Genomic DNA, 24,441 nt, shown 5'->3' on the forward strand with positions numbered 1-24,441 from the left:
GTATGTGAATTCTGCAAGCAAATATGATTGCAATACAATTTCTTCTTTTTCCCATAGAATTGCATACATCCTCCCTGCAGGGATTTTGTTGTTCAGCGGACTACACTGTGTGCTGGAAAAAAAAAATTCATTTATATGTAAATACAACCTGAAGGCTGCAAATATCCAAGCTGCTACAAAGACAGAGTGGGCATGTGCATGGAAACAAATGGACCTGTTGTGGTTAGAAATTTGTAGTTTGCCATAATAGGGGAAAAAATAAATGAGGTTGTCTTTGAAACCTTATAGGTCAGCATTTCAGACTTCCGTATTTGTGTTCCAATTAAAGAAGAAAATGGAAAAGCTTCTGGATATTTACTATTTTTAAGCCAACTTGCAAGGGGAGAAGAAACAATATTTTTCATGTGTTCTATTAGCAAATTACATGCCATGAATAACTTTTTTTGTTTGGCTTGCACATAGTTTTGTGTGTGGTTTATTTAATGTGGGGAAGCTGAGAGTTTTTGGCAACTGCTACATTCATTTCTTTCTCTCTATCTGAAATGTAAAGAAAATTTTCAAGAAACTAGTGGTGTAAGTGATTTCTGTGGGTCTCAACACTAGCTCACAAAATACTGAGAGGTACAGGAAATGAGAATGCAGAAAGAAAGAAATGGGCAGACAGCAGGGAGATGATGAATGTCTGTGGTGTCTTCCAATATTATTTGGTTTACTGATTTGTTGATGATATTGTTACGGATATAGTTTAAATATTTCCCTGCTGTGATACTTTGATTTGGACCAAAAATAACATAAATTGTTTTGAGATAAGTTCACATTAACCAGCACTGTTGCCTCACTTACCTGTCACTGTTTCTGGAGATCCAAATCCTAACTCCTGCTAATGCATCTCCTACCCTGCATTAGCAAGGGAAAATGTGATTTATTTTTATGGATATTTTAGAAAGAAAAAACAACAAAAATCAAGAACAGTGCCTCCTCTAATAAGTATTAAAGCCTAAGCCAGTGCAATTTGGACTGAAGGTAGTCTATCCTCCTAAAAACATTCCAGGGATTTATGTACTAAACTCACTTTAATGCTAATAGGAGGTACTTGAATAAATACTCTGTTGCAGTGATAGGACAATAGATCATTTATTTTGTGTTGTGGTGTTGCCTTTCACTTTCACTGCATTTTAAAACATAAAAGTTGGGATTGGAGTTTATGGTATAAGGAACTTTTCTTCCTCTTTGCAGGTGTGTTTTTAAGAAGACTATTGACCATGAGGAAGTCCACATGTTAGTCAATTTTTACTAATCCCACCGAAGAAAATGAAGCCGCACTTCAGCTTTGCCGATCCTTTTCCCACCACTGTTGGCTGAATGAGAAATGGTCGTGTGATTATGCTGACACCCCAGCATGCATTTGGTAGACCTGTGGTTAACTCGTTCCCTCTCCATGTGTCTACTCTTACAAAGTTTTGTCCTCATGATACTGTGCTTTCATTCTGCCAGTATGTGCCCGAAAGGCTGCCTCTGTTCTCACTCTGGAGGTTTAAATGTCAGCTGTAGCAATGCAAACCTCAAGGAGATACCCAGAGATCTTCCACCAGAAACAGTCTTACTTTATTTGGACTCCAATCAGATAACATCTATCCCCAATGAAATTTTTAAGGATTTGCACCAACTGAGAGTCCTCAATTTATCAAAAAACGGGATTGAATTTATAGATGAACACGCCTTTAAAGGGGTGGCAGAAACTTTGCAGACTCTGGATTTGTCTGACAACAGGATTCAAAGTGTGCACAAAAACGCTTTCAACAACTTAAAGGCCAGAGCCAGGATTGCAAACAACCCATGGCACTGTGACTGCACACTGCAGCAGGTATTGAGGAGTATGGCCGTCAACCATGAGACGGCCAACAATGTCATCTGCAAGACCTCTGTGCTGGATGAACACGCTGGGAGACCATTCCTCAATGCTGCCAATGATGCTGACCTCTGTAACCTTCCCAAAAAGACTACCGATTACGCCATGCTGGTCACTATGTTTGGCTGGTTCACCATGGTGATCTCATACGTGGTTTATTACGTCCGGCAAAATCAGGAGGATGCACGGAGGCACCTTGAATACTTGAAATCCCTGCCAAGCAGGCAAAAGAAACCAGATGAAGCCGATGACATTAGCACTGTGGTATAGTATTCCGAATACAATGACTGCCTTTGCGATGGAAACTAGATTTGGATGACACCAACACCAGAGGTTTACTTCTAACATTCATTGTAAACATTAAGACTTTTTTTTTCCCGTTTAACTGAATTATGCCACTGTTGAGCTTTCTAACAGAGAGTTTTGTCTGGGCGGTATACTCTAATTGTTTCTCTGGTATTCTAAAGCAAGTGAATTAATATGTAAACCTTAGTTTAGATCCATTCCACTATTTAATAATGAAATTTATTTTTTTAATTTAAAAAAACAAATAAAAGCGTAAATTTGAACCATGTAAAACAGAGTTATTTATTGATCAGAAACCTGTCTGGTGCCAGGGCACTTTGGGAAATGATCAGTGCTTGTGAGGTGGAGGATGAGAGCCATGATGAAATGGGCTATGAGAGGTACGAGAGTAGAGAGTTCCCAAAAGTTGCATCTGTCCCCAGGGCACAAAGTGAAGAGCTGGTGAATGGCAGCTGATTTTTGGGATTGCTCCTCGTGATAGGAGAGGGATACAGTATGGGGATAGCAGAGTGCTCTGAGTTCAGGAGAAAGGCATGGAAAATTGTGTAGGAGCCTGGGGGGTGTTTTGGCAGTGCTGGGGAGAAACCAAGATGAAGGAGCAACATTTGAGGATATCAATGAGAGGTAAGTGGGGAAATGTGGACAGTTTTCATCATACACCCACGAGCTTCAAGTGGGTGTTCTGAGGACTAGAGAAGACAGCAGGATGGCAAAAGCGAACTTAGTCATACTGTTCAAACTGAAGGACCAAGAGTGATGGGAAAAAAAATAAATATAATTAGTTTTTAAAATCTGTATATGGCCTCATAACTACAAGTGGCGTCATCTCTTTGAGGGGTGGAACAAAGGAAATGAAGATGTAGGTTAAGCATGTTCTGTTGTGTGTTACACAAAATATTTTTATATTATCTTATGGATTAATGCTTAGCAAAGTAGGAAACTAATGATGTTAACTCAGCCTTGAGTATAAAATGGTTATTTTGTAGCCCTGTTGTCTTTAGGAATATGATCATTTTCTTTTTTCAGAGGTGAAGGGAACAAATTCACGACGTTTCTCTTGCTCTTTTTCAACATAATGAAATGATGTTTATTTCTCAGTCCCTTTAGATCCAACCTAAGTTACATTGAAATATGGATTGTAGAAGAGCGGATTAAAAAATGTAAAAAAATATTGCTTTGCAGAAACAAGTTTTAAAGGATAGACTTAATTTCTTTAAAAAAAATCCAACATAGTATCTCCCATTAAATTATCTATATATAGATTGTTTCTGTTAAAAGCATAATCTTTTACATTTTAGAGGGCACATTCTTGTTTATCTTTTTTCTTTCAGGAGAATATTAAAAAAATAGCTCTTTTAAAATTTGTTACAAAGCATTGAGACAATTGGGACTTTTTTTTTTCCTTCTTTTTTTTTTTTTTTTTTACTGAGGAATGCAGGCTGGTGATTATGCATCTTGTTAAGTTTGCATTTTATGTGATCCAATTTTCAGGCTCTATCTTAGCAAATTTTCCACTGCTGCAGAAGTGAATCCAGCTCTGCGTGACCTCTTGCAGGAGCCAAAAGCAGTTGGGGTAAATACAAATGTGAATCTGAAAGGATCGGATTAGATGTTGTATTGTACAGGCAGCATACCAAACCTTGCCCAACAGGACATCTCTATGTGAGGACACACACACACATCTGTGGGACCTCTGTATAGGTGGAGCCAAGTTCATTCCTTGATATAATTCTCTTATTTTCTATAAAATCGCCTTCAGAGTAAAATTTGTATTGTTTCTATGTTTGTGCTGCTCAAGTGGGAGGGGAGCAGGGGAACTAGCTAAAGGAAGAGAGTACACAGGAGGTGCTAACTTACTCTGAAACTCTGTGCTCTTTGTTCACAACTAAGTACTGGAATTCCTCCATAAAATTTGGACAAAGTGACTTAAATAGCAATATTTACAAAATTCTTGAGAGTCTGCCACTTGTAGGTTTTGAAATTTGTTTTCAAGCAGGGTTTATTTAAAATGTAAACGTACAGCTCTCTTCCCCCAAACTGCCTGAGACAGCAAAATATTTTAGTTTTTCCAATTTTTTCCACCCTTTTACATGTTCCATAATGACAGTTCTGGACACTACTGTTTTACACTAGCTGAGCTAATGATTCCAGGGGTTATAAATCCTGACCGAAACCAATTTAAACCCAGTTCAGCTGTACTCTGAAGAATGGCTCACAAAGGCTGGTTTCATATCAGTTCTCTGGGTGTATTGATTTTCTGAAGTAGATTCCCCATCAAGCATCTCTTCACATATTTTTCTCTTTTTCTTTAAAGCCAGTAGTGAAATCTCTGTTAAAAATCTAAGAATCGACGTAGTGCTTTGACAGCCTGTAGATGCAAACTCCTCAAGCTGAATTTAGCTGATGAGGGAAAATAATTAAATCACTGTGTCTCAGGTATGTGGACTTGGTAGTGCTAGTATTCATGACAACTCAAGTATTCGAGTTACATTTGTTTATTTCAATGAAAAGAAGCAGAAAAAAAGTAGAATTTTTTAGACTAAGAAGACATTTATTTTTATCATGCTTATGACACACTTTCTGCCCATAAATTCTGTGTACCCTTTGAAGTCAATGGCAAAAACTTTTAAAGCTTTTTTGGTGTGACATTTTAAGGGGTTATTTTCCAAAATACTTCCACTCAAAATTGAGTAAGTCAGTATGTTTCTAGCTGTAATATCTTAGCACATAAATACAGATGATAGGAACTGGATGTTTCCATAGTCACAGGAGATTGTATGACAGAAAATAAAGAGGGAAATGCAAAACATAGTGACTGATAGAAAAAGCAGGGCTAGAGCTCAACAGCTTAAATGTGACTGATTTCACTTGACTTAAAATTAAAAAAAAAGTCCTATTTTTTGTTTCTAAATGGTTAAAGATACCTCTCTCAGCTTGATTCTTCTCCTTAAAATGAATTCTGATTTTTCTCTGCTAACTTTGTACTGTTACTATGTTCTGTGGGTGAGGAGCAATGGTGCATTTCAGCTGCATTATTTAGACTCATATTTTATTCTATATGTTGTATATATTTACTCAATCTTTGTTTTTATTCTGTTCTCAGTTTTATGTGAAATTAGATAAAAATACCTTCACCATTAAAATATATTATGTTTTAAGTGGCTTCTTTGAGGTAACAGCAAAAGGACGAGAGATTATGGCCTTTAGTTACATAAGGGGAGGTTCAGGTTGGATATTAGGAAAAATTTATTATCAGAAAGAGTGATGGAGTCTTGAAGCAGTCTGCCCAGGGAAATGGCAGAGTTCCTGTAATTGTTCAAGAAATGTGTAGATGTGGCACTGAAGGACATGGTTTAGTGGCATGGTAGTTATAACTTCTGAAGTTATTTTTTATGTTCAGTACCAAGTTGATGGTTGGACTAGATGATCTTAGAGGTCTTTTCCAATCTTTATGATTCTTCAGTAGCAACATTTTGCATCAGCATGCCCATAACTTTCAGGGGCTGCCATCCCTGTGGCAGTTTCCACTGAGTTCAGTGCTGCCATGGAATTCTCATAAAGGAACAGTAAGTCTTGGAAGCAAAGCAGAAAGGAGGAAACAGACAGCATTAGGAGAGGGTGAATATGTTGACCAGTCCTTTTGAGGAGAAACAGATTTCTGGCAGGCAGATCTTTTAATATGCACTGCTGAGGAAAGAATGATTTTCAGTTGCAGCATCTCTTTTCTAAGTACATTGTTGTGAGTATGCAGCTCTGATACTTATACAGTTTTATTTATACATTCAGTGTTTGTCCTTCTGATCTTCTCTGAAGGGACAAACTAATTACGTAGTATTACAATGCTACTGAGGCACTGCAAGTACACACACAGCATACAGTGATGGGAAGACCAGTGAGGATATGCAAGAGTTCTGCTCTAATAAAGAGATGCCATGCAGAATATCCACCACAGTGTTTCTCAGTTTGAAAGGTTAAGTAAAAGGATTAGTTGTAGACTAAAATGCTTAATGGTATCATGGAGTCTTGCAGCACGTTTCTGTGTGATGCTTAGTAACAATGTAAATCTAAATCAATTAAAAAGAGTGTCATTCTACTTCTACACTTGGAAAAAGAAGCTAGCATTGCTGAACAGGAGTAAATGAGACTCTCGGGAATTAAAAACATAGTCATTAAATTGTAGGAGTGAAATCTGTAGAAGGAAGGTGGAAGTGAAGTGTAAATTGTGGTATGGTTAGATATAAAGGCAAGGTAACAAACAAAACAATAAAGTACTTTTTTTCCAAGCACACCAGAAATAGGAATCATGTCTTAGTAAGGGCTAAGAACTGATCTGGTTACTGAAGGAACAGTTTGGGTAGTTTGGACAAATGTTATCGAAGAAGATTTGCAATGATAAACATGAGAAATTACAACAAGAGAAATAGACCACCCAACAGCATAGTCAAACAGCGCTACAAACTACTGCATAGAATCTGTGAGAAATCCACATTTGGAGCACTGCTTTCATTTCAAGTTCTTCTCATTTCCATAAATCTGTCATCTAGAACTATAGAAGAGAAAGGCAGTAAGATCATCAAGAATATGAGGTGGTTTCCACGGGAGAAGAGATAAATCAGTCAGAGTCTCTTCAGCATGGAGTCAGATGAGAGAGGACGGAATGGTAGAATCATAGAATCATTAAGGTTGGAAAGACCAATAAGACTATCTAGTCCAACCATCAATAGAACACTATAAAATAACTTCAGAAGGATTTATCTCTGTTTCTTGCAACAGAAATTATAGCAGTTCTGATTAAGGATGAAGGTGTTTTTTAGAAAATACGTATTTTGTTACAGCACATGCATTTAAGTGATAAAACACAGGACATTGCAGTGAAAAGAAACAAATATTCAAAGATGGGATTGTGGAAAGCATGATTTCTTCAAAGTGGTAGGGAAATACCTGGGCATCTTTGGTATTGATTAATGCACAAGTCAGTTAATTTGAAGAGTGAAAACAACCAATAAGCATCAAATTCAGATTGCAGATGCCATTCCATGTCAACATATGAAGTATATGTTCTGTGCATGTGAAATACATGAGTATGCATGCATGCAGATCATCCATATGCCTCTCAAATTCTTTCATGTTTCCTCATTTACAAATGTGGATAAAATATGAAGTCTTTTGGATGTTTTCATTGCCCTATTTCCATGAAGCAGGTTGCTTTGTTGATTGGAGATGCGATTGGTGCTGCTTCTGAGCTTCCTGTAGTCCCAACACCAGCTGCACAGAACAAGAAAGAAAACAGGGTGAGTGACATAGCTCATCCTCATCTCTTTCTATATCCTTAGTTGAACCCATCGGTTACCATATAGAGCTTTGTGAACAATCTTTTTTTCTTTCTGGCTCACAGAAAGTGATACAATTTTCTAGAAATAAAAATGGATAGGTGAATGATGTAATGACTTTTAGCTCAGTCCTGTTTGTAAAGGCTGGAGAGTGGAAACATGACTAATATCCCTGGATCTGTTCTCCCTTCTGCACTTATTAATGAGTAGGTTTTTGGCACTGCAGTGTGTTTGGCCATGTTTTTCTCCTAGGAGATATCTATGCCCCTTGAAGGAGTTTTCTTTAGATGGCTGTGAATACAGCTGCTAAAACCAGCATAAGCTCAGGAATGAAAAATGGATCGTTTAAGCTTTCACTTCTGGAGGCAAACTTTAGAAACAGAGAATTATTTGGGAATTCAAACATCTGTATTATTCTTAATGCTGCTTTGAGGTTTCAAACACTCGTTTTAATTATCTTGCTGGTTCTGTGGGGCAGTTTGCATGCAGAATTCATAAAGAGAGAGCAATTTCCAATGCCTGTTAGTGGCAGATTAAACTGGCCATTGAGGTGGAAAAAAAAATCCATATGTTGAACATTCTGTTTAGATATCTATATCCCTTGTAATTATTAGTTTTTGTCTCATAATCATAATCACTAGCCTTTTTAAGGCTCCCTCTTAATTTGCAAAAAAATAGATCTTCAAAGGCAAACCTATCAGTATTAAAAAGGCAAATGAATTTTAGCATATTAGTTAAATTCTGTCTTCACTATGGTCTACTTGTATGTCTCTGTTCATAGAAATTTATGAAATATTATAATATGTAAAATTATAATTTTCCTTACATAGGTATGACCAGGAAACTTTGCTCTTTTTCAGAAGACTCTGAAAGTTTTTAATATAAAGAAGCATAGAGAAATCTAGGAATGAAAAAAAAAAAAACCAAAAACCTCCAGAATTTTCAAATCCTCTTCATAAATCAAAGCTCTACAAAGTTAAAAAGAAAAACAAACAAACTAACAAACACCCATTCTTGTTTCTTCCTATGGGGATTAGCTTTGTGCTAAACACTGCATTTCATAGTTTACCAATTTTTCATTTCTCTACCTAAGCCAGATTAATATTCGCTTTCTGCAAAGATTCTTATAAATGGAGCTGTCTGCAACAGAGAAGGTGGAAGCATATCACATTGGCTGAAGGAAGAACTGTGAGCGTAGCAAGCTCTAGACAATACTTCTGTGCCCTGTTAATTAAATTTAGTGGCCAAAGAGAAGAACTGCTGAATTAAGATTCTGCTGGAGAGATTTCAGATTGTCAGGTAAATACTAATGTTTGTATTCTTAATGTGGCTGTGTGAGGGGCAACCCACACATCTTTTTGCTACCTTATTTCAGGAGCTACAGGCAAATTTGGTTGCTGTTACAGAATACAAAACCTCCTACCCTTATCTGGGTGCAGTCACTGTTGTTTAGTACAACTATTGTTACCGTATAATGTTTTAAAGTACCTTTCATAAATCTTTAATTAAGCTTCAACAAGTTTTTTGTTTTTTTCACTTATCAAAAACTTTTTCCTGTTGCTATGAGTGGTGACTTCACTGGGCATAGTTCTGCTCTTTTCTCATGGTTTCTACAAGATTCTTGAACTGATGACTATAGTAGAATTTTTGCAAAAAAAATGAGATATGTATCTACATTATGATTTTTTTTTAATATAAAACAGCTGATCAATAAATGAACAAAATGTAATTTATTATTTCTTAAGTTCTGCAGTAAAAAGAAGATCAACTTTTTAGAAGAGCTGGGTGAAGTGTAAAGGTACTCTTTGAAAAGACAAGCTCTGCGGCACCATGAAACATTTACTTCTCTTCAAAAACTGTGACAGCTCTGTAAGTATATTTGGAAGCATCACACCAGATGCAAATTGTAACGCTGACAATTATTTCTATATAATAAAAGAAATGTATGTCTTGTGTTCTAACATTGTGATGTACCAAAATTCCCAGCCTAACTTGATATGGAGTTTTCTTTATGAGCAGACTTCTTTCACAAATCCAGGAACACACTCTGGGCTGCATGTAAGTTGGCAGTTTTGACATTGCCTTCAGTGGGATCAGTATTTCTCCAATAAATGTTTTATTGATAGAGAGCGCAAGGAGTGATTATACTTCAGGAATTAATGTGGATTTACCTCTAAATAATGGTATCACGCCATTTTGCAGTGATGCACCTTCAGACTTTGTAGTGACAATGAGGGATCACCTTAAGCTGGTGGTTAATAGCAATGTCAGTTGTCTTTACTTTGTATTGCTTGTGTGACAAAATACAGACTGTACCATTTTGTATCTGGCTGTACATAGGCCTCTCTGGAATCAGGAAGTGAATGAATACGATAGTGGTCTTTTTCAGCCTATAAAAAAATGATGGTATTAAAGCAGGTTGGCTGCAGGTTATTGGCTTCCAGTAATGCGTTTGCTCAGCATCAGTCACAAAGTTACTTTTTAGCAAAATCGCTAGAGTCAGCAGGCTTCTGGAAAACAACTATCATTATTGGTTAAATGCTTGTATTCCAGTATTTTTCCTCAATTACTGCTGTTCTGCACCATTGTGTCCTCCATGAACAGCATTATGGAGGTGAGCAAAAAGTTATCTTGGAAAAAACAAGCTCCAAATTTTCTGGCTCTCCTTAGGGCATGGAAGAAAGGTCCTTCATGGAAATTACCTCAATTAGAAACATGATAGTACATAATTGTGGACCTGAGGACACCTGACACGCATTTCATTTCTGACCCCTGACAGCCTCAGTAAATAGAGGCCATGCTTAACAGAGAGAACAGATCATTTAGGCTGAGAAAACTGAGTCTTTCATAGCTGAGCTGCTATTGCTGAAAGCACACAGAGATGCATTGATTAAATACACTTTACATTTGGAAAATCCTGCAGGCAAGTCTTTAAACAGTGCTTAATGCTTTCCCTTCTGATGCCAGTAGATTTGTTATAACAGCATTGTGTGGCAGTCAGCTGTAGCTGTAGAGGTGTATGGGTAGTGACTGAGCACATGTTCTGTGAGCACTGTGTCCAGCAGCATGCATTTTCTGATGCAGATGTTGTATGAATGGAGCATAATAAAGAAGAAGCTTTTAAGTATGAACTGAAAATGTGCCCATGAAAGGTGTGGCATGATCTGGCTGACAAATTGGAGAGTGGTCCAGTGGCACCTGTCACTGCACGCCTGATGAAGTTGTTTGTGATGGAGTTGGTTTGAAACACCAGCTGTTAGCCCTTGTGCAGAACTGCTTTGGATCAAGACCACATACTTCAGCTCTTCCAGCGTCCTGTCTGACACGTATGTACTAGCATGGGCACAGCTTCATCTGACTCAGCTGGGTGCTGCTGGTAGGAGAGTGAGAATCAAAATGCCTTGCATTTGAATTAGTCGTATGCAGATAACAAGGCTGGATGGTAGCAAGGGAACCATCCCAGGGAAGCTATCCACAAGCGTGTAGGTTTGGATGGGGAGAAGGACAGTGTGTTCACCATGATTGTGTTACTCCAGTATTGATACAAAAGGTTCCTGATCATTTTAAAAGTCTTCTCTTTTCTTAGTGGCCTAACACTGGAACTTTTCCTGTAAAAAGGAAAGCACAGTAATTAAATGATTACTTATCACTTCCATACCAAAGACACACTTAATTGCTGCATGTTCTGTGTCATGTCTGAGTCTGCCAAGCTGCTTTTGCTTGGGGCCACTTCCCCAGGGCAAGGAGTCAGCCATGTCCTCCATGCCCAAACCGTGGGGCACCTGCCTCTGAGCAACCTAGTATGTCTGACAGTTGCACTTTGCTATTTTAATGGCAAAATGGCATGGCAACCTATCTGCTTGTTTGTCAGACATTGTGTTTCCGTGCATAGACTTCATCTTCTATGAGAATGGAGTGATCAAGCAGTGGGCAGGGTCGGAGTGGTGGGAATCTGATCCCTGTGCTTGCAGGGAGAGAGGAGCAACTGGTATGGATGAAGAAGGATCTGAATAGATGGAGGAGGTTAGGAGAGTTACTGGAAAAGTCAGGACAGCTCTGTAACCCAGTAGTGTGCAAATGGGAGAAGTCCAACTATCTGCAGAGAGGGAAGGAATACCTGATAAGGATGCTCTGTGTGAGGATTTTTCATTCAGGGAGCATTCATTGGTGATGCTGTGACTTGTTTTCTACCTTCCATAACACCACTGCCATTGTTTCTGTTTGTGCTGGGTAGGGAGGGATACCAGGATGCCCATGCTTCCCATGGAAGAGATTAGTTGCCCAGTCTCACCTATCCCAGCTAAGGAGTTTCTCTTCAGCGGCAGGCTCTGAGGCCTCCTTGGAATGCAAACCTGGGTCAGAAGGATATATCCCTCTGCCAGACATGCTTATACCCACTGCAAGGCTGGATCCCAATCAGCAGACTGGTGGGGATGATGTGCTAGCCTCCGTGGTGGCTGCTGAGTCAGTCAGACCAGCCACATTGCCACCACAGCCTCTTGGCTAAGGCTTGGCTCTTTCCTGCCTGACCCCCATCTACTCTGAAGAAGAGATATATTTCTCTTTCCAGGCAGTGAATTGTAAATAATGTCCCTGCTCTGCTCTCCCACATAAGGGCATTTAAACCAGCTATATCTGTCTTTGCAAATGCAGAGAAGATGTAGTGAAGGAGGGAACAGGCTATACAAATCAAATCATCCCTTTCATGCTTCTCCCTTCTTTAGCTGTTCTTTTAAAAAGGGAGACTACCTGCTCTTACTGTGCTGTTTTCCTAGATGTAAGGAAAAAGAGTAGAGGGTCAGATTCTTATGTATAGAATTTTAATGTATTTCCACTAAAATCAAAGGTGCTATTCTCATTTATCATGGGGAAAGTCCTCATAAAGGACACATTTCTAACTGCTAGCATCTTCACCAAGCATGAAGGAAAGATAGCTGAGGTAATCTGGGGGGAATATTTGGCTCAGCTGGTTTGAAGCTGTTGTTCCTACTTCAGTTGTGCTTATGAATTCTCGTTAGGGGAAAATATGCCGATACTAGAGCTTGAGTTCGCACAAGCTTCTTTCAGCATAAACTTTAACGATCAGCTAAATAGAAAAAGAATAGAGACTTGTGCTTCCCCTCAAATGTTGAGAGCTTCAAGGCTTGATTGATAACAAAGAGAATCTCATTATAATTATAATCTCCAGTGAATACTGAAAAGTCTTAGAATTTCATCAGTCATTAGAAGGATAAGGAGCACCTATGTGAACTCTTTTCCTGACTTAAAGGCAGCAGTACTCCTGGCTTGTAGTCCAAAGGCTGTGGAGGCCAACAGGAATTTTGTGGGTTGGTGTTTTTTTTTCCTTAGAGGAATCATTACAATATTAAAAATGTCATTTGCACTGCAAGGCCAATTAAGCAAGGCTAGTACAAGTTAGTTATAATCTAACTAGAAAGTACTAGGGACAAATAAAAGTCCCAAGTCTCTACTTCTTGTAAAAGCATGACAGCATACTGCAAAGACAGAGGCACAGTGAGAAGTCTATTATTATTATGTATTATTATATTATGTATATAGTATTATGCCTATTAGTAGGTCTATTATGACCATACTAGTTTTGCTATTTATTTCTCCTTTGGAAATCTGGCAGTGGAATAATTAATCTACCTGAATATACATACATATATATTTGCATGTGTGTGAATAGTTTTGTACTTGGCAGGGTGAGTGGTATCTTGTTAATGCAAAATGACTTGTACTAACTGTATTTTCTGATATTTTTCTCTCAGTTTCTTACTCTCTCATCCCCTCCTAGCATGTTGTTACAGCTAAATCTTCCCTGAAAATGTTTTACAATTCATGTTAATTGTTAGTAAACAGGGTCTGATTAGCAAGTTTCTAAAATTGGTGCTGTGTCTTTCATGCTAAAAGGCAAATGTTTTTCAGTTGACTGAGGACATACTTCCCTAGCTTTCTGAAAGTACCTTACTAATCTAACATGATTTAGAAGAATTACACAACTTTAAAATATAAGTATCAGGCTTTGGCTTAGCTTAAAAACTGTACTTCTGAACCAGAGGTGAATTATCACCAGTGATTACAACTCCAATATTATGTCTTTTGCTCCTATGAGGAATTTAAGAGGAATAGTTTACAAACAATCATTTTGCCTTTAAAACTGACCTTGTTCTGCAGGCATACATAACTTCTTTAAGATACAGTTGCCAACTCTACCTGTGATCCTTATCATTGTCAAGGAAATGAGAATTTCTCCAGGGCTGTTATCACTATAATTCCATGAAATATAATCAAGGACTGTAAATATAGGCCATTGTCACCTGCTGCCTGCCTCTCCCTGGACCTTATCATCTTAAACGGGAATGTTGTGGATGTGATAGCTGTCTGCTGGGGTGCGTGATGTTAACAAGGACTGTGAACATCTAGATGAAGTACAGGACTGTTGCTCAACTTTTAGACAAATGTACCTTTGTAAAGGTCACCCGTAAAGGAAAAGATGTATGAAAGACGCCTGGAGAGGTGTTCAGGAAACAGATGGCTCAGTTTTATTTTCCTTCTCCCTTGCCTGTTTTTCACTTTTGAAATTGAAGAACTGCAAAAGTTTACAGTGTCTGGAGAAATAGTGAAGTGGTAAATTGCCACAGCCAACTGAGATTATATTAAATAAGAGACTGGAAAAGGTTTTTAATTCAAGCTGTGATAGCGCGTAATTCTTCTCAGTGACTATTTAACCTCAGATAAAAGAGATCTTGAAGTTTTTAATAACAATCGTGCTTCTTCAAGGAGGTGGAAGAACTCAAAATAAATATCCTTTATGAGGGATGGGAAAGACTGAAAGACTACACTCAAGATATTTCAGATAGGTCTAAGGTAAAAGTAAGATAAAAGAAGGAGGATTTTAGCTTTATACAATTCATCCATTCTCTATACAACAGCTGTAATTTATCCACCAAATACATGAGGGAGACAAGCTCCATCCATACATAATACGTATGTTCTCTCATATCAGCTACAGTGGAAGAAATATTTGGTGGACAGGCTTCATCTGCTGCTTTAATTTTTTTTAATTTCCCAAAGTTTGAGTGGATCTGTGTTCCAGCTCTAAGTATCTGAATTAAGACCAGATTTACAAAGTCTCAAACAAGAATTTGATTAAGACTTTATAAATCTGGCCTTAATAAGGAGACTCAGAGCTGGATTATTCAGATTGTTCTGGAAGTCAGTGGGATTAACAACTTGCCTTGAGAAATGTTCCTTTAGGATCTTCATAATAATGATCCTAAGTTTAGAAATGTCTGTTAATGAAGAAAGTAAAAGACAGAATCCAAAGCAGCATTCTTTTAAATAATAAAAGCAAGTCTTCATTTCAAAAGTGCAGAGTAGCCTGGAAGAGTGAAGCGAATCCCAGGGTACTTTCTATGTGCGCTGCACCCAGGAGCTACAGCAGTCACAGTTACTGAGTGAAATTTATGGTGATATTCCTGTCAGTGGACAGGAATTGTCAGCTAAGAGCCGCTTTTTCTAGCTACAAGTGGGGCACAGACAATATGCAGGGCCACACAAAGGCAGTCCGCCAGCCAGTTCATCAACCTGGTTATCAGCAAGAGCTCATGTTGCTTCTGCCTTACTGCCTGGACCCCCATCATGCATGGGGCTGATACAGTGCTCATGTATTTATTCTCTTGGATCACCAGTGCCAGGGTGTTTGTGTCAAACACTTCTTCCCTTTTCACTTTGGTTTGTTTTTTCCTGTGTTGCTGAATGTGAGATTGGATCTTGTAGATAGAGTACAGAGCAATGACAAGACCCAGCAGGGGCTGAGGTACTGGGAGTGCTCTGAAGATACGTGCAAATCCAAGCTCTTCTTCATCTATTAATTCAAATCCACAATGAGGATGTTGTTTTCTAAATGAGATGTAATAAATGTATCTTCTATGCATGTGATTAAGAGAAGCTGCAACATTGTGAGAACAAGACCTAGCAAGACGTACCTTCTAAAAGGTAGGCAGCTTGTTAATGTCCACTTTTAAGGAGAGGACACTGCTTTTTGATTGTATTTTCAAGGACTGTCTCCAGACTGTCTCTACATTTACTTGAATGTCTCAACAAGGGTTAAGGGTTCAGAGTATTTGGATACTTGGTCACTCATTGCAACCACAGGTCTTGGTGTCAGATCATAACTTAATGGAGTCTGAATTAACCAGTCGGCCAGGAATATTTAGCTTTAGAAGTATGTCACATACTGAAATGCTTCCATTTTGCATATCACATTCATCATGAAGATAAATTTGCCTATCTGCAAGCTCTTCAAAAGCAGCTGATGACAGAATGGCTTGTTTGTTCCGAGACAAACTTCTGAGGCTTGTTGGTGTACAGTATATGATTCTCCTATTTCACCTTCCTCTTGTGTTTGCAGTTATCATGGGAAAAAAGGTTGGGAAAACAGAAGAAAGCCTACACTCCACAACAGAATCTTAGGTTTAAGACAAACTATGTTTACATAGTCCCCTAATGTAACCACCTATCTAAACTCTTTTCCCTCAGCTAAAATCTATGAATATTGGGAACATCTGTGAAGGTACTCCATTGCTGGCAACAGGTGTTCATCTCAGCAAAGCAAGTGCAAAACTTTACATAAAAGGGAATGCAATATGTCCTTGATCATCTCCCATGTACTTAAGTTAATGCAAAGATTTCCGCTTAGTTCATTGGTTTTGAATTAAGTTGTCAAAATCTTTCACTTTTCTAAGTCTTCAAGCATATTCACACTTTCTCTCCCTTGCTAGTGTGCCTGTTCTCAAAGTGGGAAGGTACTGTCATTTATTCAACTTAGGGATATAACTGAGAAGAAAAAAAATAGGGGAAGAAAACCAACAGACAGACAAACTTCTGCAAACTGCAAAAGCAGCAGAAATTGTTGTTTGTTTGTCTCCCAGTTATGTCAACTGGCCTACAAAAACATGTCAGCTCCTCCCACGTACCTTGCCAGAGGCCTTATATCATCACATCTGAAACAATGCTGTAGTTGTTTAAAAAAATGCAGTGTTTTCAGCTTTTGAGAGCAAATAGTATTCATCATGATCTCAGCACTGATACTGGCAGTATGGAGCACTGTTAACTAATCAAGTACTTGTTTTAAAAAACGTGTCTCAAAACAACACCAACTCTACTGGCCACTTTGCCAGTGTCAATATTGAAGACAGTATTTTCTGTCAAAATGGAGAACGCACAGATTGGTAAATATGAAATAAGTGGGACTTCAAACAATCTGGCTGTGATGTTTTTTTTTCACAAAATGGTCGGAAAGAATTTTCCCTTTATTAACCAAGCATGTTTGCACAGATTTGCTGATAGATAATGCACTGCTGCAGATTTGCTCTGCAATCTTGGTACTGCAGAGTCTTGGATGTACCTGCCTCTACCAGGAGAGAAACATACTACTGTGAGGCTTCCCTAGCATTTCTATGCCTCTATTTGATCCTCAGCACATCCCCCATATGCTTACAAAGTTAAAAGCAGCGTTTGTACTCTGTATTCATAGTCTGTACTTGGCACTGGTGAGGCCACATCTCAAGTGCTGTGTTTTGGGCCCCTAACTACAACAAAGCTGTGAAGATCTGGAGCACAAGTCTTAAAGGGAGCAACTAAGTGAACTGGGATTGTTCAGTCTGGTGGAGGCTCAGGGGAGACCTGATCGCTCTCTACAACTGCCTGATAGGAGGTTGTGGTGAGGTGGGGATCGGCCACTTCTTCCAGGGAACAGTGATAGGCTGGGAGGGAATGGCCTCAAGTTGCATCACGGGAGGTTCAGATTGGCTGTTATGAAACATTTCTTCTCAGAAAAGTTGTGAGCCATTGGAGCAGGCTGCCCAGGGAGGTGGTAGAGTCACTGTCCCTGGAGGTCTCCAAGAAATGTCTAGGTGTGGAACTGAGGGACATAATTTAGGGATATGGTGGTGATGAATGAGATGATCTTAGAGGTCTTTTCCAAACTTTATTATTTTATGATTTCCATCAGGTAGCAAGAAGACTCTTGTGAAAAGAAGGCAGACTATACTCATACATGTATGTACTTGCTCACTTTAGACAAGACTTGAACAAAGTGCTATATTAATAGGATCTAGTACAAGAAACTGTGGTGACAAAACATGTGTCTATCTTTGTGGTTTCAGAAATGCATAAAATGCTTAAATACAAATAATCAAAGCATCAATATATTTTTGCTCCACATCAGACTTTTCACTTGGCACTATCCTGTGAGCTTTGCAGTGATGACAGCTGATGACACATTTGATGGGTGACTAGTTGGGTCACAGGTAGGCTCAGTGAAGTATTTCAGGTAAAATAGAAAACATTTTAAAAATCCTTAGGACATTTCTGGACAAGACCAACCAAAGAAGAAATATTACAAGAAATGTTATTATTGTATTATCCTATTATGTGGTGTTTCATGATGATGCAGCAAAAAAAATCAATATGGTGTCAAGTTTCTTAAAAGAGATTTCTAGGCACTTGAGGAGAGCTCATTCAAAATTATGTGGAAAAAAATATATATCAGCATTTTCTTTTTCTGAAGAAGCTGATGTTCCAGATAGTTCTGACTGTTTCTGAAATTTGCTTGCTTTATTTTATTATTATTTTTTTTTTTTTTGGTTCTGCTGCTTGAAGAAAACTGTACTGTATGTTACTCCACTGCTCTTCTGAGAAATTATCTTGTAACCTAAAGGCATGCATGTTAGTTTTATTTCACTTTAGCCTATTCAACTGCAAATAATGAAAAGCTGTTGGTTTAATTGGTTTAAAAATTTGTTGGCTTCTATTTAAAGCCAGTAACCATAATGCTTCCATAACCCTTTCTGGCTAAGCTAATCTTTTAGAAATAATACACCCGTACAGCTTTCATTCGTCTTCAGGAAAGCTGAAATTCTATTTTGTGAGTACGTTTTCAAAACTATTAAAAGTTTGTATTGAACTGTGTGATTTTTTGTGCTATCAAGTTAGCTCGGGCAGAATTATTGTAACAGAAAATAGAGCATTTTCTATCATTTATCATTCCTCCATTGTGTTAAAGTATGCCATTCTGAAATGGTTCATAGAAGGATGATCACCTTTGAATGTGCAAAATGGATGCAATGACCCAGAAAGGCATCTGAGGAGCTGAGTCTGCTACAGCATTTTGCATTTAGCTACTCTGGGATAAAACCACTTCTAGATACATTTATCCTCATGAGGCATGGAGTCTCAGCAGTCAAATGAGACTGCTTAAGTGGGACTCACAGTCACAGGGTGTGGAATCTGTGCAGCACTGTGAAAGTTCACAGCGCTACGGTGATTTGCAACAACAAGGGCATCTCCCTCTCTATAATGGTGGCAAGGGTAATGCTGAGCTTGGCTTCCTGAAACATAGCAGCATCGTAAGGAAACAGCCCAGTCTCAGGTCTCAGGAATGAAGTTACTTCTTCAGTCACTCAGAGCAGTTAAGTTGAATTGCACAAAACATATGTTGCTTGCATAAGATGCATTTAGGGTGAAAACTCTGCTTTTAATTATAGACTGTTGCATAAAATGTCAGCGATTAAACCACAGATTTAGCAGTATTCTTGGCTAGCATGAGAGGCAGAAAGCATGCTTCTCCTCCTGTTTACTCCTTTAGGAGCTGAATTTCTCATACTTTATGAAACATTTTTATTCAAATGGGAAAAAAAAAATCTACCAAAAGAGAAAACTAGTATTGCTTCATCTATTCTCTCTCGAGGTTTCACAACAGTGAGATTGTCCAGGATGGGATCCAAAAGCAGCTGAGCAGTTCAGTTTTGAAACGGAATAAAACCGAGATCTAATATCTCATTTCAAAGCAAAAGAAATGAAATTCAGATTTAGATCATCTGAAATGGACTTTCAGCATCCTTTTGTCTATAGATTGATGTGAAATGTCTCTCTTTTAAAATCAGCAGTTGCCTCTGATAAGCAATTTTACTTCAGCAATTCTCCACAGCCTGGGATAATTATATCCAAGGCAAAAATTGACGAAGTTTGAAATCTGATCAGATATATATCCAACTGAGAATCATCCACTTAAGTATTTGTTCTGATTTACCCATTGTCATTCCAAAAATACTGTCATAGAGGAAAATATAAACATGATCCCTTCTTTTTAGGATTGTTACCATCTGTATCATAGTTACCAAATGTTTCTTGCTTAACGTGTATTTAAAATTAACCTGGTCTATGCATTGCTTGCCTTTACTGTAAGCATAACATAGTAATCACAGCTCTGTTCACAGAACGTGGTCTATATCAATAAGCATTTTTCTGTAGCTTTGAGTAATTTTTTCTGACAAGTGCTATTTTTGCCACTTCCATAAGTGTATAAGTCCTTATTATTATGCTGTAGTGATTCACTTCTGTGCTGATTTCTGTGGAAGTATGTTGAATTACACCAGCTGAGGTTACGGCCTCTACTGAGCTTTTCAGAGTGTTTTCTTCTAGTCACCTCTATTTTTAGGTCAATTACTGAGTCCCTGTCACATTATACGACTGAAGATAGCACCTGTCCTTTTATTTATATCCTCATATTTACTGAGTTCCTGTCACTGCTTTTTTTGTCTTTCCTTCCCTGTGTAATGACTTCTTATTACACTATTTCTTTATTTAACTAGATTACCCTATGTAGGTTCAGTAATTCCTTGAAAGAATTGAACAAAAAAATGCTAATGAGAGACCTATGGATTGACCCTGACAAGGCTAAAATCCTCTTGTGCGTAAGGAGGAGACTTTTCATTTTATATGAGGCGATTAATTGTAAGATCCTATCTTCCTCTGCATGCATATTACTTCAGTAACCTTTGCTGGGTGAAAAATGATGATGTTTAAAAGAGTGTTTACTGGAAAGCCAAGTATTGCCTAACTCCAAGAGGTATCCTTAGCACCAGGAGTGAATACAAAGGGCTGACTTTCCATTCTAATCTTTGGTTTAAGCGTTTCTTGAAAGGGATGACAGAAGCCACTTGATTCACAAGGTGGCTGCCAACTACACATGACCAGATGCCAGCAGAGTGAGGAACAGCCCTAGAGGTGGCTCTGGTCTCTGTCTTCATTAAGGCTGTCTGCTTGTGACAGGACTGTGAAAGCAGTCAGCATCTGACCCTCAAAAACATTCTTTTTGAGTTACCAAGTTTGTATAACCAAACATAACAGCCAAGAGCCAAAAGTCTCCTGTACGGAGTAGTTGATTAATATCTGAATAGGTATTTGGAGTCTTGGGCACATATGCAGAATTGATCATTTGACATTTTCTAATATAATTCATTGTCTGTCATATATGGCTTTATTTGTGCAGTGTCTTTTTTTCCTTTCTTAAATTACTATAATTCATCTTAAAAATAAACATCTGCTGATGCATCTATACAAGAATAAAACCAGAATCACTCAAGTGATTTGGTTTTAAATATATTTCCAATAATCAGATTTAGTAGTGGTGATTCCGTATGCACAAAGACATTTACAGTTCAAGAAACAGAAACTCTCCCCCAGAAGTATGCATAATTTGCATAATAGCAGGCTATTCAAGATTCAGAGTTCTCCATATGAGCACTTAGTCTATATTTTACCATGATCAAAATAAGGATATCAATTTCCTTTGTCTTTGATTCTACCTCACTTTAACAATAAAGTATTGTTCCCATGAATTTTGCGTGTGTGAATCCTTAAGATACCACAATGAAATGAGCATCTAATACCATGGTAACGGACTTCAAGGCAAATAAGAATAGAAGAGTAGTAATGGGTATAAAGCCTTATTCCATGACTTGACACTGATTTTGGCACGTTAGGAATGTTGAATTGAAATATCTGTTTCTCAACATTGTCACAGAATTATGATTTTGATTGTGAATTTTTTATTAATATTTTTTATAATTTTATATCCTTTCTACGTGCAACTTCCAACACAGCAGATACCCAATTACACTAAAAACCACTGTCCTGTTAAAAACAGAGGCCCTCTCCATACTTAATGAGGAAACACACTGGAAACGTGGTCTTGAAGAAAGATATGTAGTTCAAGTAGTCACCTCCCACTAGCACTAGAAATCTCTACGTCCAAAAGTAAAGCCACGTATCTCAACAAGGAAGAGCGGCTCTCTCCTAAAAATCCATTCCTCAGAGCAGAGGGTCTGATGAAGCACTCACTGATATGGACAAAAAGACCTTATTCATTTTAATGTGCCTAAGATTAGGACTTGAGAGTAAGATTGGCATGAGTTATGTTGTAAAGATAAATGTTTCACTTTGAGTTCCTGGAGAAAAAAGGGCACTGCTCTCATTTTCTAGCGTTCTGGACAATGAAAGCACCTGAAGAACATTTATGCTTCTGGCATTTTGAGCTCTCATCACTGGTGTTGCTGTAATTCCTGTTAATTACCCACTCAGGTTTCTTTTCCAAGAGGCCCTGACAGACTGACTGTAAATTGACTGAGAAAGAAATCTTTCTTTGTCCTCAGTAAATCTGAATAATTAATTTTTCTTTATCATTATGCTTCTGAACTGAAATTCTCTTTCTGAAAGAAAGAATGGGGCATGTTTAATTAAAACAAGAAAGCGTTGAAGTCAAACATTTCAGTCACACGGACAGCTGAATAACATGCTGTTTTTTCAGGGTAACATTCTTGCCTTTTTAGTGCTATTTACTCTAATGCTAATGCTTCCAAAGCCTGTTTTGCAACAACAGTCTGCCAAAAGCTAAACATTCTGCAATTAACAGAGAGGAAGCTCAGTGTTTTCACCTCAAAATATATCTATATAGACTAATTACTCACAGAGGACTTCAGCACAGGAAGTGCCAGGAAACTTCTCCACTGAGCTGCAGAGGCCAAAGGGATTCTCAAAGGCAGGTGGCAGAGCTGTGCCCTGGGCAGATGGTCTCAGTGCAGGAAGATCTGGAAGCTCACATTCAGTGAGTTGGTGCTTGCTGAATATATCATCAGCACCTCATTAGCTATCATACTGCAGGTCCCCACTGAATGGATGTTATGGCCAGTGGCAAGTAGGTGGTAGTTTGTAGTTCTTTCAAATTGAGTATAAAACCACTGGAGAATTTATTGTGCACTTATGAGACTGTATCTTTTCTTCCTAGTTGTGATTTCTTCAGTTTTTAACAATTTGGCCTTGTTGGCTAAAATACTCCAGAAAACTCTCACCTCTGTTGAAGATATAGCAAGCACCTATTTAATCTGTACTGGCTCTCCATGCTTGTTCTCAGATGGAATGAGCACTCAGTTTCCATGATCATTTCAAAAACCACAAGGTCAAATCTCGCTTGTGCATTTTCTTAGGCTTGGCTTGAAGTGAACAGAATACTTTTGCTTTTTTTTTTATACATAATGATATCACTGAATGTGCTCAATATCATCTAACCACTCCTATTCTGTGTCTAGTACGTGCATTTATGTTTTAGGCAATGATAACTATTATAAAGCTCATCGACATCATAACAAAAACTGCCAAACTGGAAGCTGATCATTTTGACCATGTCACCCTGCTAATGCATAACAGCAAAATTTTCTTGAGCATGGCATACATCCAAGCAACAACAGTAGTTTGATGTGCTTTTTCCAGTTCCTGGAGCAAAAAAAAAAACTGGTATGTACAAAATCCACATTGGTGCCAATGTGAAAGCCTTCTCTTCCTACTGACTAGGTAGTTAAAATAGCTGCAGAGATCATCTGTTCTGATTAGAATAACTAGATTGGGTGTGCCTCAAGGAGAAATATGGGGCACACAATGATCAGTTCCAGTGGCTAGAAGAACATATTTAGGTATGGACATTAGCTGGTAGACTGCAAGAACCTCGAAAACTCTCAGGAATCCAAATCAGGAAACATAATTGCTGAATGATGTGGTTGAATTTATGAAAAAAATAATGACGGCAGTGAAACTGTAGCCCTGATACACTGCATCTGAACTGCAAAAAATAGGTCTTAAAAAGGATGTAGTGTAGTAAACTCTTTTGCACATTTCATTATGCTTGAATCACAAGAAACAACGGGATGTACTGTAGTAGTATTTTAGAGTAGCTGCAAGATGCCAACAGCTGTGTTACCACTCCTTTCTCCCTCCAGGTAAGATAATAAAAAAAGACCATTAGCCTTCTATCCAAATGTCTCCTCTGACCCTGACTAGGTTTCTGAAACAACCCAAGAAAATCCCGTCTTTATATCAGCCTGAATTTTAGATCCAGCCCACATAAATGCAGAAAAGGAAAGCTCTGAAGGGATTCTTTGACCAAAAGGAGTTATCTACCAAGTAGGAGAGAAAGAGTTGCTTTAGGGCATGATTCCTCCTCTTCTGGAAATGATGCCTCAGTGACTGTCTACAGTGAGCTCTTTATTATAGACGTCTATGTTGTAAAAGTTTAAAACTGGGTGTGATGAGCCTTCTTTCAAATACATGAGAGTGTGCATCTTGGGATAGACATAGTCAGTGAAGCCTTCTCTCTAATGGCAGAATGAAAAATTCTCTGCAGATGTTGGTATGTCTATGCGTGGACAGAGTTTGTACGGACAGTTCTGTGCTCTAAAATCTATTGAAAGAATCCTAGTGTGTTCCTAAGAAATAAACTTGATGCTTAGTAAAATTACTTCATGTTATTTTCCCTGCTCAGCTTAACATCTTAATTTTTCAGTCACTTGAGATAAGTGGCAATTAGCGCTTTCAAATATTTAGTGAAAAAAAGTAATGTAGTCCTAAGTTTCTTACCTAGCCAAGGGAAACTGAAGTAAATGGATTTGTCTGTTTGAATTTCTACCACTCTCTTATGAAGATGAAACCCACAACAAATTTTCTGATATCCTATGTAACAACATTTCCTTAAATTTCTTTTTCACTGAAAATGAGTGT

The 24,441-nt window shown here is 38.1% G+C and overlaps 1 protein-coding gene and 1 long non-coding RNA gene across 2 annotated transcripts in view; one reads left to right on the forward strand and one right to left on the reverse strand.

Annotated features, from left to right (window-relative positions):
- The first annotated feature begins 1,236 nt into the window (after positions 1-1,236).
- Positions 1,237-2,507, forward strand: LRRC3B (leucine rich repeat containing 3B). The gene has a single exon (XM_010712876.3). It carries the CDS (start codon positions 1,400-1,402, stop codon positions 2,177-2,179), a length of 780 nt encoding a protein of 259 aa, XP_010711178.1. The 5' UTR covers positions 1,237-1,399; the 3' UTR covers positions 2,180-2,507.
- A 2,226-nt stretch (positions 2,508-4,733) lies between these two features.
- Positions 4,734-24,441, reverse strand: part of LOC104911526 — a 28,457-nt gene continuing 8,749 nt past the window's right edge. Inside the window, exon 3 of the long non-coding RNA XR_793966.3 lies at positions 4,734-7,480. This is a non-coding gene — a long non-coding RNA (uncharacterized LOC104911526). The remainder of the gene's footprint in view (positions 7,481-24,441) is intronic.

Source organism: Meleagris gallopavo, chromosome 6 (genome assembly GCF_000146605.3).
Source record: "Meleagris gallopavo isolate NT-WF06-2002-E0010 breed Aviagen turkey brand Nicholas breeding stock chromosome 6, Turkey_5.1, whole genome shotgun sequence".
Classification (NCBI taxonomy): Eukaryota; Metazoa; Chordata; class Aves; order Galliformes; family Phasianidae; genus Meleagris; species Meleagris gallopavo.